Here is a 21754-nt window from a genome sequence, read left to right on the forward strand (position 1 = left end):
GGAAGGAATCAAATGGGCTCCTGGGATGGGCAGTAGCAACTCCCGATTAAAATAGCCATTAATTCTCCATTTCACTGCCTTTCTGCTTTGAGTTGATGCCGTCTGCTTTTTTTCATGCGAGTCTTTGTCTTTTTGACTCCACTAATATCGACTTACCTCTCTCTCGTTTTTCTGTCAACCTTTCAAGGTCTACAGTATTGTCACCTTTTAAAGCAAGAGTGACACAGGATAAACACGTTTATGGTTACTCTAAACGGGATAATACCTGACATTATGATGGCTTCAAAGTAACTACAGTATATTATGGGATTCCTATAACCTTGCCAGTCAGTCAATGCCATTTAAGCCATACATTTTGATTTTCTCAATAATAGAGATAAATAAGCATGATGGTTGTGTGTGGGTTGTTTCATAAGGAGTCAAACTAAGGAAATGAAATACTAAATTACACCACTTCATCCATACTTACTTCAATGTTGTGCCTCCACAGTAAAAACAGCAGTGACCACTTTTAATTAAATGAAAGTCATCTGTCCAACAGATCTGTATATCTGATAATTCCACAGTTTAGTAGTGAGGTTTAATACTGGTTTTAATATTGGTCAAATTTGGGTTCTACCGCTTCATTATCCTGCTTTAAACACAGCATTCGTATTCCATCCATCTTCTTCCGCTTATCCGGTCTCGGGTCGCGGGGGTAGCAGCTCCAGCAGGGGACCCCAAACTTCCCTTTCCCGAGCCACATTAACCAGCTCCGACTGGGGGATCCCAAGGCGTTCCCAGGCCAGGTTGGAGATATAATCCCTCCACCTAGTCCTGGGTCTTCCCCAAGGCCTCCTCCCAGCTGGACGTGCCTGGAACACCTCCCTAGGGAGGCGCCCAGGGGGCATCCTTACCAGATGCCCGAACCACCTCAACTGGCTCCTTTCGACGTGAAGGAGCAGCGGCTCTACTCCGAGCCCCTCACGGATGATTGAGCTTCTCACCCTATCTCTAAGGGAGACGCCAGCCACCCTCCTGAGGAAACCCATTTCGGCCGCTTGTACCCTGGATCTTGTTCTTTCGGTCATGACCCAGCCTTCATGACCATAGGTGAGGGTAGGAACGAAAACTGACCGGTAGATTGAGAACTTTGCCTTCTGGCTCAGCTCTCTTTTCATCACAACGGTGCGATAAATTGAATGTAATACCGCACCCGCTGCGCCGTTTCTCCGACCAATCTCCCGCTCCATTGTCCCCTCACTCGTGAACAAGACCCCAAGGTACTTGAACTCCTTCACTTGGGAGCATTCGTATTGGAAGATGATATTGTATGTCTCCCTGCACTTTTCCCTCCTCTATCCCTCTGTCTTTCTGTCAGCCGGACTTTGGAAGTTGGATGAGGATGGATAAGGGAACTTGGATAAAGATGAAAGAGAGAGATAGTAACAAAGGGGAGGAAACTGGTTAGGAGACTGACGGTGTTGGGAGACGGTGGGGGTTGGACGGTGGAGTGGGGAGAGATTTTGTGTTGCTGTGTGTTTAGTGTGAAACAACTGATGATGAGCAGAAAGGGCAGAATCTCTGAGGAAATAAGATCAAAAGACCATCTGCCCACATACAGGAGCTGGGCTTGATTTAGTCGAGGGAGAGTGTGGCTCAAGCAGTGCCCAAGCCTGAAAAGGAGTGATGTTTCTGGCCCGTGGCAATAGAGGCTAACACCATCCTTAAATGGAAAGGAACCCTCCATCTGCAGCTTTTTGTTTCCTCCAAGCTTGACATTTCTCAAACATTTGCTGTGCCATTTTCTTTTTGCTGTGCCTTGCACTGTAGAATGAATTGGCATGAGCAAATTTGCGTTGCTAGCTTTGGGATTTCGTAAGATCGTTAATTAAAATGAGGGGCGATCTTTCACTCTTAGTATTTAGTCTCTTCGGATTAGGGTTGGGCGGTAATATGGTATACCACGGGGTCTAAAAATAGCAACGGTATCAGTTTCAATACCGTGATTAAAAAAAATGCAATGCACTTATATAGGAGACAAGGATTAATTATTAAATTGTGGTGACCCACAAGTAAGACTGAAAGAGACATTCACCAAGGTACTGTACCTTTAAGGGAGAGGTGTTATGATATACGAATTCCGGGTTAACAGCTGAATTATGTCAAACAACGACGGTGGTGAAAATGCTGTTGCTGCGGCGGCGGCGGCCACTGCTAGCGGGGCGGCTAATGTCGGTGCTATCTACGCGGCCACCATCAAGTTACCGGACTTTTGGCAGCACAACACACGGCCGTGGTTTTAGCACATCGTGGCCCAGTTCCAGCTGAGAGGAATAACACAGGACGTTATAAAGTATTTCCACGTGGTATCGGCCTTAGATGCCTCAACAACAGCCAGGGCTATGGCGCTGTTAGAGGCTCCTCCGGCTAACGGCAAGTACGACACACTCAAAACATTCCTGTTGGAACTCTTTAAACTGTCGGAGCTGGAGAAAGCAGACCGCCTGCTGTCCCTGAACGGCCTTGGCGACAGCAAGCCATCCGAGTTAATGGAGAGGATGCTGGCTGTGCTGGGCGCGGCGGATCCCTCATTCCTCTTCGCCCACATTTTCCTGCTGCAGCTTCCAGCACCCGTGCGCGCCGCACTGGCCTGCTCCCCCCTCTTCCTCCAGAGACTATCGGGTGCTGGCTGTGGAGGCAGACAGGATTTTCCTCGCCAACCGGCAGCAGTTTGTCCACGCGCTGCTGCTCCCCCAGCACACGTCTGCCCCACTTACACTCCACAAAATATAATTTATGTAATTATGTGTGGTTGTCATCACGTGACAGTGTGGAGGAGAAAGCAGTTTTTTGTAAGTTGTTGTTAGGTTATTATTGTTTCAGTATTAGTGTTTGGTATTCAGTTTCTGAACGGTGCACAAGCCAACAGTTTGGTGACGCCGTCTGAGCCTTACGTCATCATTTTTAATTAGTCACGGTAATACCGTATACCGCGGTAAAATAGGGAGGAGGTTTGACGGTATCAAAATTTGGATACCGCCCAACCCTATTTTGGATGACTTTGCACCCAGTAGTCCACCAGCATCAAAATGTATTTATTCAAATTTATTTATTTTTTTATTTATTCAACATGACATGACATTCTGGTATTTCCTGCTTTTCATCTCAATATAGAAAACTATAAAAATCCATCCGCTTAAATAAAGAGGGAAAATCAATGCAACATAACAGATAAGCATCGGCCACTGCCATCGGTGAATGTAATCTATTTGCCGATATGCCGATGGCAGTCAACAAGGCGAATATCAGCTGATACTGATGTTCAGCTGAACATGCATCCCTAGTTCTTAAAGTTCAATAAGGCTATTTCAGAATACAGCAATAAAAAAAACACAAGAGCAGATGTGTTTGTTAGATTGGAAGAAATGATCACTACATGGTAATGGCCTTCAATTCTTCTTAAGAGCTTTTGCCTAATGCTAGTTTATTCTTCCTTGCGATATACTGTATGAAGTGGTGTATGTCTCTAAAGAGAACTGTAAAGGTTTTCCTGGCTAAAAATGAGACAGTAGCACCTCTTGGTGGTTTGGGGTAAAGGGAGGCTGGCACAGCAAAAAGCAAAGGAAAAGGTGTTTGACTACCTGGAATATGTGCATCATAGGTTTGGGGTTCACCCAAACCGCAATAAATACCTACATCTCTTCACTTAACAGTTCTCTTGTATGCAGAAAAAAAGGTCGTTGAAATGTCCAAACAGAAATTTAGACAAGCTTCTAACATTGATTAAACCTAACTCGCCTACACCAAGCTGCTCCCAGTGATGGCAGCTCCAAAACGTAGTCTAAATCACAATAGCCTCTGTAAGAGAGTATTAACAGTATCCAGACTGCTTTATAATTTTGAACCCATCATGTCAAATGATCTTACTCAGTCCGCTGTACAGAACCTGTACCGCAGCAATGCTGATAAATTATAGACTAAATTACATTACTTCAAGTCAATACCTGCATTTGTGATGTGTACTGTGCATAACACATTACAAATTACAAGAGGCTTATTCCAGCACAATACCTTTCCATATTTGTCTTGAATTATTTGCTTAAATGCAATGACAGGTCTCATCTGAGTACAGCAGGGGATAAACCGCATGAAGAGCACTAGTCAGTCATCATAAATCAGCTGTCAGAGAGAAACTACCATTACGCTATAGCATCTTATTCACCCTCTGTTCCCGATGGTTGAGCAAGAGAGATGGCTGGGACAAATTACAGAATCTTTAAGGGTTCAAATCCTGGGCAAAAGTATTTTTGGAATATGATAGCAGAAAATTAGGCAAAAACCATTATGAAGCTCTCCAAATGTCAGAGAAGACTATTACACCTCAAGCAATGAAGACTCTTGAAACTTTTTAAATATTTGAATACTGTAAACTGATCTTGGCTCTTGCTGTACGCTCATACCATACATCTTCATGTTATCTTTCGGTTTGTACTTTTTGGAATATTTGAGTAGTCTAAACTGCCAAGTGCATGTAAAGTGAGAACAGTCATTCGTATTGTGGAAAAAGTTGTGACTTCTGGCTGAAGAGCTTTCTCATATGGGATGTTAACATTTGGTGCATTATTAGCTGAAATGCTAGGACTTGCATAATTAAAAACCTACAGCATTTTAAATAAGTTTATTTGATACAGCACCTTTTACAGACAAAGTCACAAAGTGCTTCACATGATAAACATTTGTAAAAATACAGTAAGATCCAACAGAAAATAAGCAAGGAAAAAATAATTGAAAGACCAATAAAAATAATTTAGGGACTGTTCGTTATTTATTTCAGGGGCCACCGGAGGAGTTTTGGAATCTTTAATCAAAATAGACCTGACCCTCCCTTCACCAGCAATACATTTTGGATGACACTCTAAAATGATATGGAAAAAAGGGATGACCCTCCCCAACAATTTATTGATGCCTTCTGTACTGGTTTGCGCTTGGCAAAGATATACAGATATCCATTTTTTTTTTACAACCATGACATACATGACTAAACCTCTGCATTCTCATCTTATACATCACACTCCTCTGTTATGGTGTGGTGGCCATTTCAGTAGATTTACTCACTAACATTGTTGTGGAAACACAATAAGCATGGAAACTAAATGCACACTTCATGCATTACTGCATTACTTCAAATACTAAGTTACTCATCTAGTAAACTAGTATTCACATGAAATAAAACAATAAAACATTGAGACCATTCAACAAAGGATACTGGGAAATAACAAATTCAACACTGGTTGCTATGGACTCGTCACTAGGCTTCCTCAGTCATTGTATATTTTATCATAGGTAAGCTTGCCGAAACTGAACATTATCCAAAACTCCATTTCTCAGACGAGCGTCAATTTGGGGGCCTGCATACTACCACTCCTTCCTTCTCAAATGCCTTGAAAAGGCTGTCGTTTGCACAGTTTCACAAATAATGACCGGGACCGAAAGGATATTTGAGTCGGGTATGGCTGCAGCCTGGAGACCTCCAGTCTCATGCCGTCCCGGCTGGTACAGTCCGCGAGCATTGACTTTTCAAAATAAAAGCTTGCGTCTAGTATGTTTTCGTATGGTGTTTTGGATGTTTTTGAACTAAACAGTACGGCAATCATGCTAATGAATAAAATATTTTTTTCAGCAGATGTCTTAGTTACAACACGATGGAGCTAGCAAAGCAGTTTTGCGTTTATATGTGCGAGCAGGATTTATTCAGTTTGGGAAATCTCTACAGCTCAAATTGTCTGGCTGACTAAACAGGGAGGGAAACATCTGCTAGCAATAGGAGTCGAGACTGAGCGCTACATGGATAAATATGCACCAAACAAGCCACTTTGAAATTTTGCTATTCTCATGAATACAAAAGTTGAGTGACCCTCCCCCCTAGACTAAAAAAATGGGATGACCCTCCCATCAACAAAGAATAAAAAGACATGACCCTCCCCTATTTTCCTCCAGTGGTCCATTCCGAACAGTCCCTTAAAAGATTAAAACTTAAAACCCAAAGTTACAAACATGAGTCAAAAGCGAATTTAAACAAGTGCATCTTCAGCTGTTTTTTAAAAGCTTCAACAGAGACTGCAGAATGTAAGAAAATAGGAAGGGCGTTCCACAGGTTTGGAGCCACCGATTCAAAGGAAAGGTCACCTTTAGTTTTTAATTGAGTGCGTGGGACCTACAGTAATCCCTGGTTAGAAGACCTGAGTGACCCGTTAGTAGTGTACGGATGGAGCAGGTCCGAGATATAAACAGGTGCCTGACCATGCAAAGCTTTATAAGTCAGAACAAGAATTTTAAATTGGATCCTGAACTTGATAGGAAGCCAATGTAATGAGTATAGAATTGGAGTGACGTGCGACATCCTGCTGGACCTGGTCAACAGCCTTGCAGCAGAGTTCTGGAGCAGTTGGAGACAGTCCTGGGACGACTTCTGGGACAGGTGAAAATGGAGTTGCAGTAATCAAGCAGGGATGATATAAAACCATGAATGATCATCTCAAGCTCAGAATGCAAAACAACAGCTCTAAGTTTGGCAATGTTTCTTAATTGAAAGAAACATGTGCGGGTCAGTGATTTGATTTGTTGGTCAAAATACATGTTATGATCAAATATAACACCAAGATTTCTCAGTTTGGACTGTACCGCTGAAGAAAGTGACTCCAAAAGCTGAATAACCTTGGAAGCTGTAGTGTTCGGAGCAACAATAAGGATTCGGACTTTTCTTCATTAAGCTGTAGGAAGTTGTTTGCCAGGCAGTCCTTGATGGAAGCCAAACATTAAAGCAATTCCAACTCTTTGTTAGTCTCTTCCAGGTTAAAAGAGACATACAGTGCAGCTGGATGTCATCTGCATAGAAGTAATAACGGCTATCTCCAAATTGGCTAATTATATGTCCCAGGGAAAGCATATACAATGCAAATAAAATCGGACCTAACACAGAACCCTGAGGCACCCCACAGGTAAGGGCAGCAGTTTCTGAACAATAGGGACCAAGTGACACAAAGACTTCTATCTGAAAGATAGGTGAACCAATCCAGGGCACTCCCTGAGATACCAACCCAGTGCTTAAGTCTTTCAAGCAAGATGTTGTGATCCACTGTATCAAAAGCTGCGCTAAGGTCCAGCAGCACCAAAACCGAGCATTCAAAGGGCTTGACCTGTAAAATGCTCCATCGCTTAGAGCATTTTCACCAGGGGATACTTACAAATTTATTGATATTAATTATATAACAAAATAACCCTATTATTGTTTGGTCACTTTTCCTGAGGTAGACAGAAAATGTATTGGTTAAAAAATGTCCACCACATATAGCGGTTTGCCATATTCGTGTATCAGCTGTCTCAGCATATTCAACCTGCTAGGAGAAGGAAAAGGCACACAGTAGACACTGCAGTTTTCACAGTTTCACAAATTTCATTTTAATTTCACATCCTCTAGACGGTGGCCTGAGAACAGTTTTTTCTCTGCTGTTCCTTCGGTATATGGTCAAGTTGCTGCCATATAATGTACAATGGCTCTGGAGGTGGTAGGTAACCACAATGGACTAAAAGTGAGGTTGTATTTCTTTTTTACAGCCCAACATTTTCATATAAAAATAAGACTTAGTAATAAGTTAATAAGACATTCCTAAGAAGAGGTGCCCAAATCCTGTACTCATCTTGAGTCGGCAATTCAAGTACAGCCCAAGTGGCAATGCAACAATCCAGTAGATGTACCGCTCCTGCAAACAGCATTAATGTATTTAAGCTTCTTACTCTACAGGAATAAATATTTAATTAACCTTTTGAGCCATAGAGGCTCTAATCAACTTCAACATGATTAAAATCATTACGGCCCATTAGAGTGCAAATAAATTTACAGATCTAATGAAGACTTGTGCCAGACTTTACTACACCAGTCACCCAATCACAAGCCATCAAGCAGTCAATCATGTCATAGCAATTAACGTAAAGCAATTCATGGAAATCAAACTACAAAAGGTCAAAACAAACCAATCACCTGCTCACTGTAAATGTCTTAGAGGAACACTAAAATGTGAAGATAACATGTATTCTCCACAGTACCCTACAGTCACATTGTACAGCTGGGAGTAAACGTTGGCAGCAGTCATCACCTGCAGTTAAAATGATTAGTAACTCCTTACTGGTGTGCGTTTGTCTACGTGCATGGGTCTGTGTTGTCTGTCCCCGTCTGTTTTGGACCTGAACTGGGTTGGGGAACTGACATACTGTTTTGACTATATTTTCTTCGCCATGGCTTCTGTTGTAGGTCATCTGTTGTGAAAATTTTAAATAAATAAAGTTGAAAAAAAAAAAAAAAGATTAGTAACTCATTTTCAGTGATAACACATCCTCACCTCTGCAGATTGGCACAGGGAAGTCCCACACTGACACATCAGCTGCGTTGGTCACACAGGTGAGGAGTGAATGTCCATCCAGGACGTAGCCGGTGACGCACCGGTAGCGGATCTTGTCACCAACGTTGAATTGAGTTCCATTCAGTATGCCTTTGGGTGGAACCCCTGGGTTTCCACATGAGCTGCTTCTCAGCTCTGGGAAATGGAAAGAGAAGAGTATTGTTAAGAATAACAATGTGTTGCTGTATAAAATATGTAGCAGAGTGTTTCCTAAATGTTGTCTCTAGTCATGTACGCAAAGTGATTAGGTTGTATTTTTATAGTTTTGGCTACCTAAACGATGTCCATGTGATATTTGAGATTGTTTGTCACCTCGACTTAAGTGTTAGGAGTATTTATACACTGTTACTAGCTGGTAAATGTCAGCGCAAGTCTGACATTTATGCCATTGCTACTCAGATGCTTAGTTATGTCTGAAGAGAAATATTATCTTGGGATAGGATATAAATGCACTACCCAGCGAGTGGTGAAGTATCGCAGTGGTGTTTTACCCATCTCTTTAGATTAAGAGTCCACTAAATAGCAAATATATAACTGGGAGCTGCAATAAGGGGCAGAGAAAATATTGGCACAATGTAAAATAAAAGAAACAGCAAGGTAGTAAAAAAAGATGGCAAGAGGACATGAAAGAAGAAGCTACAGCTGCAGAATATAATTATTTTTCCTGTATTCCCCTGAATGGCCAAGTTGCTTAATAGTAGGGACAGAACTCGAAACATATTCCTCGTCACAAAAAAAACAAAAAAAAACAGCACTGAATGTGCATCAGACTTACAATTTTTAAGAGCACCTATATCTCATACCCACTAGATGGCCTGGTGATAGGCCAAGAAATCATTTAACATGAATACTGGGCTTCCATAGGATTGCTCACCCAACTTTTGGCACATTTTACTGTGCATCGATAACTGTCAATGAGACACGTCATCAAATAACATCTGCTCACAAGGATATCTTTTATGTTACTTACGGGTTGTCTTTTGTGTTACAAAACAAATAATTTTTACTGTACACATTTTCTTTAACTCTGGAAAATAGTAACTATATTGTAAAATCTACAGTAGCCACATATATTAAAAAAATGCATATTTTTCAAATGTAATGTCTCCTTCATTAATCATGGTACAAACATGGTAAATAACTGCATGTAACAACAACCATAACAATGAAAAATATTACCTGTACAAAATTGCATTCATATTATTTTATATCCCTTGGCAGACAACTTTTTGAAGATGGCATATTGAAGTTGTACATCTTCCACTAGAAAGCAATTTCAAAGAAATTGCTATCATATTGTGCTCATGCGCTGACAGAGCCAAAGTATTTATGATCAATGTATTTCTTTGCAAACTATTGAAAAGGAATTTTGATAAAGATCTACTGTAAGTTGTGAAAACAGGCCTGGAGGAATATTCCATCCTGTATTCTTTTGGTTGAACACAATCTTCCACTACATTCCTCTCCTCCATAAGACCACCATAACTCTCAATCTCTGTCAGAAGTCCCCTGCACATGTCCAGCCTGCACAAAATGTATCAGCAAGGATTTGATTTCAAGCCCCAGTACAGGACATTACACATCGTCTGCTTCTTTTTGCCTCAGCAGGTACATGTTGACTAAGTGTCGACTATTCAGCTTGATATGCAGGCAGCACCTTTAAAAATGATATAAATCAGCACAGTAATGTTATTATTGAATATACTGTATACAGTCAGTGCATCTTAAAAGATACACTTGGGTCAGCTTTAGGATAAAGAACACTACATAACTGAATTTGTGGGTAATGATCAATATAACCCAATTAGTATGATCAGATCCAGGGTTGTCTTGTTGATAGGAATACACATATTCCTTTTTTTCCTACAGCTTGTGACTGATCATGCAGTCAAGTTCAATTATTATTGTTGATATTTGACATCTGTTTATGGCCAATTATTCCAACTGGCAAGCCAGGGAATAAAAAGCCATTTTTACTTTTGCCTAAACTGTGTTAGATGGATCTCCTGTATGGAAATCTAGACAAAGAGATAAAGAGGAGCATATTTGAGACCCTGATCTTGAAGTTAATTTCATTGACAGACACCTCTGTGAAGCTGCATTTTCTAATAATGATTTCCAAGACTCATTTTTGAAATCCAATTACTAATCCACTTTACACTCCAGATGCTCACATACACATCCCTCATACGTAAAACCCCAATGAATACAATATAAATCATTTGCATCAACTGCTGGCTGTTTATGTTTATGAGGAAAATTAAATACCAAGACTGCGTCGGTAATAAAGTAGGAGGAAAGGGGACCTCGGAACATGTGTAATTTCTATTAAAATCAAATACAGAAAGTGTTGACTAACAGGTGAACACTCATACTCAAAATAGAGCTAATAATATAGTGACCATGTTAGCCTGACATTCCAAAGCTTCACTAAGGTATACAATTTCTAAGCACAAAAATATATATTAAAAAAAAAAAAAAAAAAAAAAAAAACAACAATATACAGTATTTCCTAAAACCCCAAGTGGCTTTTTTAGGTAGATCAACTTTTCACTGAGAGAGCTAACTGAAACATTGGGAGCTGAGGCTCTCATTCGTGTTCTCACATTTTAATACCAGCTATATTTAGACAAAGCCTCTGCAAATGAATCTGTCTGAAGAACAGTAAAATATGTATAATGGGTTCATTGTCTATTCATGTATGATATATGCAATTATTTTATTTCAAGCTGAAACACCTCATTCTACAAGTAACTCACAAAGTTCAGTGGAAAAGGGAATGATATTTTATGATTGACAGCTTATTTGAGTTGAGGGAGAGAGGTGCCAACTAAGGGAAGATCAGGCCATACAGTATATAGTGCAGCACTAATGATACCTGACCAATGTAGGGATAAGGAGTGAGAAGCAGAGTTGAGATGATCACCGGAGAATACCAAAGAGCAAAGACCAATGAGCTTGCCATGGTACAATTAGTGCTGCCGCGATTTGTCGACGTAATCGACCATTAAAATAAGTCGATGGCAATTTTATTTAGTCGACGTGTTGTTATACTATTGACCGCCTATTTATTTTGGTCTCCTGTCTCAAACGGCTCACTGTAATTTACCTCCACACCAGTCTGTGCGCTGTGCGCGCCCTGCTGGTTAATCTGCTATCCTCTTTCTCCCCCCCTCCACCCCGCATTCACTGCTTTGATTTGAAAAATGGCGGAGGCAGGCTGTACGGGTTGAGCAGAGGATGCACAGTTTGACCAGCGGGCAGCAGCGCGGCCGTGGCACACTAGGCCGCCGGATGGTGTTGCTTAGAACTTGCAATGTATAACTATTATCAGACCGGCCCTCGCAGCCACGAAACACTACCGGCCCATGGGGAAATCCCGACTCTGAACCTAAGTATATCATTATTAATGAAACGGCGAGCAAGTCTATACTGTTTATTAACTCTTGACAAGTACAATGACTGTCTTTGGATGATAAACAGGCTACTTAGACTTTGGCAGTAATGTTTTAAACGCCGTGTAAACGCGAGCAGCATAGCTGCGTGTCTGCCTGCTTTCAGCTACACACTGCCTGCGTGGTGTGAGCGTGGTGTTTCTGTTGTGCGTCAGCTGCGTGGCGTTTTCTATGTCTTTACACACCAGAAAGGTGTCTGACGCTGCGCTGCTGCTAGCCTTGTCTGTACACATGTATGTTTCCCATTGATTACCGCACTCAAGCAGTAGTATACTTCATGTTAAAACATACAGTAAATATATACTGATTTGATTACAGCAAAGACGTCGGCAGTATTAACGGCATAATAGGCTACAGAATATTTTGCTCTGTATTGACAGGTGCAATATTTGAAAATCAATAATTTATTATTTTTTTAAATTACATTTATATCTGCATTTATGTCTTTTTTATTTGGTAACTTTAAGTTATTTATATTGTTGTTTATGGCACAGGTGACATTTTATGTTTTGGCCCTTCAGTTGAGTTCAAAATAAAATGGACAAAATAACACTTGATTTTTTTTTTTTAATTAGTCGTTTAGATTAATCGACTAATCGAAAAATTTGTCGAAAGATTAGCCGTTAGAAAATTAGTCGTTCGTGGCAGCACTAGGTGCAGTGTGTGTTGAATGTAGCTGATCTACCACTCAGTTTTGATGTATCAATCTTTCTCTTCTACTGTAGGAAAAAAGCATCAGATAAATGTCTTGTTGTTATGGGATTTGAGAAAATAAATTAAGACATCACACTACAGAGATGCATATATATATTTAAGGAGAATATTTTATTATTCTGGGCAAATCACTGGTTTTAAGTCTGCTGTAACCCACTGCACTGAGTAGAAACCATGCAATTGTGTTAGAACTTGTCATTAAAAGCTATGCAAATATCAGAAATTATACTTTATGCTTGAGCTAGAAACTGTACAGATGGGTGACATAAATGAAAAACATGGATCAGAAATAATACACTAATGAAGGATAGGATGAAGGTTTTGATGATGGGGGACAGCGCTGTCTAACAAACCGTCTCTATGGAAAAGAACTTGAGCTTGCAAAAGCGACTCTACAGAGGAGCCCTGCAGGCACACCCCTCTCAAAAAACTAGTTCATACAACATGTTGTCCAACCAAGTGGAAGGTAAGAGTGTTAATAGCTGTTCAAAACAGCTACACTTGAAGGCGGAAGTGAAAAGCCAGCCGTCATAGGAAGGGGTGAGACTAACACATTTTCAGACAGACAGTCTCTCCTGGAAGGCATTCATAGTGTTGGTTGTAAACACGAACAGATGTGTAAAGAATGAAAATAGAGGTGAGAGAGGTTCAAACCTTGGTGGCTCCTTTCTCACCTTAGCACACCTGTCCAATCGTTGCGTGAAGTGGGTGTTAATGTTTGTTGTCGTTTCGGAAAGTTACAGATATTGTCAGAGGTGACCCTTCCAAAAAAAAAAAAGAGTTGAGATCTGGTGACTGCAAAGGCCATCGCATCTGATTCACATCATGTTCAAACTAAAACCATTCACTGACCCTTCATAGCATTTGCATTATACAAGTGCATGTTTAAGCCTTTGAAAAATAATCTTAATCCATATATTGCAAGCTTTTCTCTCTAGAGGTTAAATATCCAAATGTTCCATATCATAATATGAAAACAGGAAGCAACGTCTGTAAAATGAGTAAATGTGTGTAAATGTTCGCCACTGTTTTCAATACCATAAAGGGAAATATGTTAAATAAGAGACTGCATTTGAAAACCCAGCAGTACATGAAGTGTACATGTGTGAGCAATCTAATTTACCAAGATTACTGGCTTTCTCCTGCACTGGCAGCACAAATGTAACATGAGGGTCTGGCAAGACTTTGTGAAACTGTTTAAAAAGCAACATTAGCAGAGGGGACAGTGACATTGTGTGTACCTAATAGGGTGGCTTTGATGTAAACTATTGGTACAGTCTCTTCTGTGAATATTTAAACTAATAAGTCAACATACATTCTTTGAATTGTCACCTCATTGTACCTCATTCCCAAATAATTCTTTGCATTAGACATTCTGCTGCTTGTGTCTTGACTAAATTGCTGTGACTTGGATGTGACAGAGTAAAATCAAAAAGTTTGTGCACTGTTGAGTGTTACAAATCATATCCTGTGTTCCCTGAACAGTTATAATTTCAGCTGCCAGATGTTGCTGGGACCTCGGACAGATTGCACTCAGCCAAATAAAAATGTGATAACGTATACATTATTTTACAGAATGACACCACATTTTCCAAGAAATGTAACCGTCTTTAATTATTTCCCATGGATTTTCTATGGAAGGGAATGATGCAATTAAGGCTCATGCTCAAATATTAATTGTGCAGCAGGTAGTACAGATTTTAAAGCTCATTTGCATGGTGTAAAATATCCGATTTATAGATTCACTGGTCACATTACATTCAAACTGACTTACACTTCAGTAACTATTAGACATGCATTGCTATAATCATTAATTTCTGGAAGCTGTTCTTAAAAGAACTAGCCTATGTAGAGAAACAAAAGCGCAAGCTCAAGTAAATGTTTGGAGATTCTCACCCAAGGTCACTAATTAAAGTTATAAATGCATCCCAGCTGTAATTATAGCAGCATTGACTCATTGGCCTTTGGTGTATGGAAAGTCATAGCTAATGTCTCAGACAGACACGGCTCTTGAATTAATTCAAAGGATGCGTTGCAGACATTGAAGCAGTTGGGTTGGATAACGCCTCTCACTGTAGGCAAAATAAAACTGTGCCTCTATTGCAGCTACAGTAGCTGCATGTCTGGATGTTAAACTGAAAAAAAGTACTTTGAATAGTAGCCTGCACTTAACACTGAATCAGGATTTCTACTTTTACGAGGGTTTGAAGAGCCCCGTAAATAAATAAAGTGTTTTAGATACAGTGTTAGCCCTGAGCTAACAACAGTTGCTGTCTGGAGGACCCTAAATAAATTGTTGATATAAGTGAACCTTGGGAAAACAGCTGCTCCTAAACACCAGAGGCTGGAGCAAAACCTCATGAAACCCTGTACAAACGTATCTTCAAGGAGGGAAAAAATGAATGCATACAATGCTAATACAATGCCGAATGCTTTTAACCTCACAAAGCAGCAGCCAATCTGCAAAGTAAAGCCCATTTAAAAACAGCGCATATGGTGCTTAACATCATTATACACACCACATAGCATTTGTGATGACAGAGAAACTATACAAACAAAAAGTTGAACAAACAGCAATATGATGCTGCAGAGCTTTTAAGTTAAGCTTTTAACACAGAGAAATCTCTGACATATCTGTAAACTAAAAAGATGAGAAAACAGAGCTGTGTTATAAATCTTTACCAAAATGGGTTAATAGGACAAGAGAACAACAATATATAACTTATAACATAAGGCCTAGTAAAGATACATTCCACAATTAGAGTAAAAAACCAGAGTAATGGGATTTTGTCATTACAACAAAACACTACCATTTTCACCTACAGTTGCGTTCCCAAACAGTGCGAGTGAGAGTGGCTTGCATTATCCCTCATCACAGTGGAAACAACTGAGTTATGTGAACTAGTAAATGAGGTGGTTGGGTGCGAGTTTTCTCAGGAGCTGAGCTATTTATTTCGCCTGTATATCTAATGACTCTGTAGCCCTTTGAAGAAGATGGAAGTTTGACGGAGTGGCAGTGTTTGTGAACACACAAGCAGCACACTTTCCCCACAGGAGCCGCCTGTACACTGCCTGTCTGGCTGCAGAGTTGGATTTTCATGCAGGCGGAGAAAATAGTATTGACTGAGCCCATGCTGGATCACAGGGCAAAGTAGTTGGTAAACAACCCATGCTCATACATGGATGTACACACACATTTTTCCAATCCAGTGGACAATCTGCATGGCCACATAGGGAAAAATGATAATGATTTAGGGAGAAAAGATGAAATTATGTTTTATGGGTCAGCTGTCTTTCAAAGACTTCTCCAAATAAAGGGCAGGTTGAAATGACATTGAGGCAGGTTTTAGATAGGCACGGCAATGTTTTCACTGCAAATAGACAACCTTCAACAACGGGCAGGCAGATAGCATTACTCCCAGCTCGGTACATGTACACTGTACGGCTGCAGCCTCTCTCTATCCCTTGGAAAGCCACAAGCACCAGCGGCTATTGCTTGGCTGGTGTTGTGCGTTGTAGAAAACCCTCCATAACTCTACCTCTTAATAAATGCAACCATTTCAGGCCAAGTGTTAAGGTTGCAGGATCACACTGACAGAGAGGTGATAATATAGGAAAGTAGGCACTAATCAGTAACAAAATCCGCAGAAAGTCAGTTCGCATTCCAACATACTTGACAAAAGATCGACTGGCTGTTGAGATATTCAAATCCTGTGTCCTTCACTGTGTCCTTCGTATGCACGCAGATTCAAACTCAGTTATTACAGTCGTGATTCAATCATATCTGAGAGACTACAAGCATCACACACTTTCAAATCATAGGAATGAGCAGCACATACATATTCATGCATAAGATGTAGCTAACCATATCAGCATAACAAGGAAAAAAGTTATACAGCGGTGACAGTAAATGCAAATGAATACATTATGGTTGGGTACATTGAAATAGTTGCGTTTTATATGTGTTATAAAAGGGCTCGGACTGAAAATAATGAAAATGTATGATATAGTCAAGCGTTGGGCTTTCAATCAGATGATGGTGATGATACCAAGTAACTTTCTTACTGACATTTCTTATTGAATTGCACCATTATACTGTAAACTACTGTAGCACCATCATTTCACATCCAAAATATGGCATTACATTCACTTGTCATGCTATTATTGCATACAATATACAATGTGTTGGGAATAAACTGTTTTAAAATACACAGCTTTGGCTACCATCCTTAACCAATACAACTCCTAGAGATGTAGGATAGATATAACATCCCCTATTGTCCTTATTGGAAAATATTCTCCACTGTACTTATTACTTTTCAGTATTAATTAATGGGAAATATCTGTGCCTAATGTGAAACACAATGTGATTAAAGGGATATTTCACCGTTGGAAAGATGAATATATCTTTAAATTGAGTCACTTATGTAGTAGAAATGGGATTCTTTTTTAGAAATCGATGGCTTCTAGGCCGAGAAAAGCCAGAAAATGTGTTTTTGGCTCATGTGGATGAAAGACCCCAAATCCCAGAATGCACTTGCTTCGCTGCTTTAGAGTCCACTCCCAAGCCACGGTTACCGTTCACAGACAGTGAGACAGTCAACTCAAGTTTGTTTTATTGTCATTTCAACCATATACACAAAACGTTTCACCGTGGCTCAAGTGGTGTTACACATTTAAAATATATGAAAACGACATTATATAAAAACGACATACGAAACAGGCTACATTTAGTGCACACACATATGCTCCATAAAGTTCAGCTAACGCATACTAGCATTAGCGCTTGGTGCGCTGTAAACACAGAGTATAAACACAGCCGTAAATCTGCGTGGAATGTAGAATGGTCTCATCTAACAGTCACAAACTCCACCAGCAGTTAGCAGTTAGTTGGATACAAGCATCCCATTTCTGCACCAGTCCGTGTTAACACAGCACACCTCCACTAGTCTAAGGGCCCTGACACACCAACCAGACGGGCCGACCGTCGGCAGAAAAGGCAGTCGGACTGATCAGTCGGGTCCCCGAGGTCCAAAAAATGCCTCAGAACACACTGAGGCGACGCCGACTTGAGCTTACGCTCTGCGCGTGCGCGAAACGTAATACGTCTCCATAGCAGCAGGTGGCGCTGCTCTGTATCGTTTCCATTAACAGTCTGATTATTTCCCAGAAAATGAAAACCGGCAGCTGACTGGACGAACGCGTCAGGTGGTTCTTTTTTCTCCGGAAATTCACAGCTAGACTGTCATGGCGGCTTGTTCAGAATACGATCTCATATTGGACTAAAATAGTTCACCGAAACGTGTTTCTGAAAACATTTTAAGTGAGAAATAGGCCATGCAGTTGCTGAATCTGTCTTCATTTCAGATTGACAAAGGTCAGTTTAAAAGATTTTCGTCAGATTTTGAGCGGCTCCCCATTTCCGGGTGAGTCCCGACTGCCCTATCTCCGACTGAACATGTTGGGTCGGCCCAAATGAATGCCGACGGCACGGGACACACCGAACAGACTCGAGTCACGGACTTCGCCAGACGGCCCGACGCCCAATTATCGGGCTGGTGGGTCTTCTCTCTTACCCGGCAACAGAGCAGCAGGCCTGGTAGCTAGATAGTCCGGTACACTGTTGTTCAGCCATGTTTCCACAACAACAAAAACACAGCAGTCTCTGAACTCGCGTTGGGAGTTTCATTGAAGTTGGATGTAGTCCAGTTTGTTGTCTAATGAGCGGACACGCAAGCAGGATTGATGAACAGGTGGCCGGCTAGCGTTAGCTTTCCACCAGCTCCAACTCCTGCACACCGCTGTCAAGGTCCCTTTCCCCGGCTAGCGGCATCGAGCGACACTGCAGGCTGAGGTGCTGGCCTCCGTAGCAGGCGAAGCTTGCGTAGTGTGTCGAGTATTCTGTCTGTAATAAAGTTTCCTGCATATTCTCCAATCTGTACCAATGTATCCCGGTGGTACACATGTGCGTTAGTTTGAATGCACATAATTGTTGTAAAAGTTTTCTGATGAAAAGACAGAGCCAGTTTAGCGAAGCTTCAAGATGGCTGACACTTGTTTTTATTCGGCAAGCTTCGGGTAAAGACGACAGTCCAACCCCCTATGGGCGGGTTGAAAACATGCGGAAGTAGCTCCTACTACTGGCTGTAGTCCATTGCCTCTGGGCAAAAAAGATTTTTTCCAGACCCACAATACAGAGATCTCTCGTCTCAGAGGGACATGAGGAAGAGAAGCACGGTCAATCAAAAATACTACCGTGTTTCTACTGATACAAAGCTTAATGCTAAATCGGTGAAGTATCCCTTTAACATCCAAATCAGCATAAAATCCTGTTGAAGATTACACAGGCAAAAGATGGAGGCAGAAGAACGAGACCTAATTCAACCAAGCCGCTCACTGGAGACAGAGAGAGAAAGATAGAAGGAGACAGAAGAGGGAGAAAAACAGAGCAGGGGACATAGAGCACAAATGGGCAGATGGAGAGGGGAGAGGTCCTGGGCTGGCCAGATCTGGGGCAGGTGGGGAGATGAGGAAGGAGTAAAGGGGGGTGGAAAAGGACATCATAAAAGGGAGGAGGAGTAAGGCTAGAGGATAGGGTCAGCCTGTGTATGCAGGAGAAGGTAAGGGAACAGGACTGAAAGTAAAGAAACATCTGAAGGATGGAAGGAAGAGAGGAGCAGACAAGCCAAAGAAGGACAGGAGGTAGAAAGAAAGGGAGAAGAAGAGAAAGGTAGGAAAGGAGGTAATATGATAAAAGGAGGAGGAAAAGAAAGGAACACATTAGAAAAAAAACTCTTAAAATATATTGAAGGAACGGATGAAGAAAGAACTATGGATGAGCGATGGAGTTCACATGAAGAAGCAGAGGGGAGAAACGTAGGGGTGAGCGTGATGGTCACAGAAGGATAGTTCCTATTTAGACAGCTCCCCGCTGCTCTCGGCTCTGCTTTAACACAGATAACTCGGTACATCCATTAGTTCAACTAATTCCCATCACCATCTGCCATGCAATTTCAGATGCACCTCTGGAGTTGCAGAAAAGGTTCAGGACTTTGGGGGGAGGGATGTTGATTTGGAAAATATGAGATTAATTTGCTTAATTGAGGTACCTAATCTTTCCATAACTCAACAGTGGAAGTCCTACAGGAAATCAGGTGAGGTAAGTGTGATCACACGTCCCTCTCTTAAGAATAAATGGTGTCTACTTCTCCTGGCTGGCTGATTGATTTTTCTTCTAAATGAAGACCTAGTTTATGAAGAGCTGTCCTGATCATAGTCTCTGACTTAAATTCCACATTTCTTTCAATCTGATGGCCATTTCTAATAAAAGTCAAAAGAGCAAATAATGCTTTTCTTACCTTCATAAGCCACCTTAAATCCATGAGCGCTTACTGCAAAGTCACTGGTAAGCCTCAGTGAAAAAATGGAGCCAGAACTGGTAACAGGCGGAGGGATGGTAAATCCTGTTATCCTGCAGATAAGAAAAAGACATATCATTAATTAAATGCAAGACAAATGTTTTAATTCAATCTGTATGATGACAGTAACAAAACCTGCTTAGATTAAAGAATTATTACTGTGGTAAAACATTTGCATTTTTCAGCTTCCAAATTCTAAAACCACAAAAGTTCAAGTGCAATGGATACTGAGTGACATCTATTACAATTTAGGCTTTTTACCCAAATTGTTATGATCCCAAAAAGACAACACTGTTAAAAAGTTGTGAGGCAGAAACTAAAACACAACATGGGTTTGTTAACCATCTGTCATTTTTGTAGATTAGATAGGCCATCAGGTGAAGTGGCTGACTGTAAATTCATAAATTCCTGTTGAGGGATGTGTGCACTAAAATGCAATGATGCACAAAAACGGCACATCAAAGTAACTATCACTAAAAAATAATGACTGTTGACCACTGGTGAGTTTGTGCGATGTAGCATTTTGTGTCTAGTAAGGCAGAACTGCTGAGAATTGTGATTCAATTTGTCCAATAATATACTGGGTACTATACAATCAAAACCCAAGTGAGAACCTTCCCTATTGTTGGATGTTGTTTGAGGGCTGGCAGCTGCATTGTAACAGACTGCTTCATTATGGCATTTCAAATTAGTGCAGATCCAAACAAATCCATTTACTTTCACAACGTCGTAAACAAGATGTGTTGCTGACCATTCCTCAGCACCCGTTGCTGATGTTCTATCGACCTTCCACTGCTGTAAACCAGGCTGTGTAGCATGGACAAAACTTGTGCATGAAACAAAATGTGTCCAATATTGCCAGCTTTTCTCTTGTTATTTTCCATTGCTAGCTTTGGTGCCGTTTGTGTGACTAAACCTCTACTTGACAAAAAGCCAGGTGAATAATGTCTGTACTGGGCCAAGTGTAGAAAAACAGAACTTCCTCCTGTGACAGCAAAGAAGAGGCTGCTGTATTTACAGCTTCAATAGAGTTTCCAATTACAGCACTGTGAACTGTGCTGGTCCTTGCAGTAAATAATTAGCCTACCCTTTGTCGCAAGTACTGCACAGCATGCCAAGACACCGCTAAAAGTCAATTGCAAGATGATGCAATTTTGAATACATTTATGGAGGAAACAGAACTGAAAATCTGACCTTGTTAAAAGCTTAATCACTCACAAGAGAACTGTACTGAACTTGCATGCTATCGTGGTTAAATTAAACGTGGAGGCAAGCTTGTGCATCCGAAGAAAAGTCTTTGTTGGAGTGCTTTAACAAAAACAACAAGCACAGGAGAGAGAGGTAGCACATTTGTTTGCTTTTTATAGTTTTACTTATTAATGTTTCAATGACTTTCGTTTAGGCAATATTCAAACTGGTCACAATCTAAATATCAAAAGGCAATGTAATTGATTTTGCAGGCCCTAAACCCTGTCAAGGGTTCACATAGGGCAGAGTGGAAAAACAGAGGAAAAGAAGGCATTGGCAAAACTGTTGTGGTTAAAATGCTGTAGGAAACAAGTAGTGTCTAAAGTAGTGAACAATCAAAATATTTAGGATATTGAATCATGTTAAAGTGGAACTATATTTTATATAGAAATAAAATGACCCATAATATATTTTATTACAAACCAACTGGTCGAAATGGCAGTTTTGGACGGAGGCTGTCTGAAGCTTTAAGGAGGGCCAG

General features: G+C 40.7%; 1 protein-coding gene across 2 annotated transcripts in view; it reads right to left on the reverse strand.

Annotated features, from left to right (window-relative positions):
• The window catches only part of LOC116035265 (CUB and sushi domain-containing protein 3-like), a 269787-nt gene that overhangs the window by 219548 nt on the left and 28485 nt on the right, over positions 1-21754 (reverse strand). For both annotated transcript variants that reach the window (XM_031278268.2, XM_031278267.2), the window contains exons 3-4: positions 19966-20078; positions 8379-8573 (exon numbers count right to left, since the gene is read on the reverse strand). In XM_031278268.2, coding sequence (XP_031134128.1) covers positions 8379-8573; positions 19966-20078 — 308 coding nt within the window. The remainder of the gene's footprint in view (positions 1-8378; positions 8574-19965; positions 20079-21754) is intronic.

The sequence above is a fragment of the Sander lucioperca genome, chromosome 10 (assembly GCF_008315115.2).
Source record: "Sander lucioperca isolate FBNREF2018 chromosome 10, SLUC_FBN_1.2, whole genome shotgun sequence".
NCBI lineage: Eukaryota > Metazoa > Chordata > Actinopteri > Perciformes > Percidae > Sander > Sander lucioperca.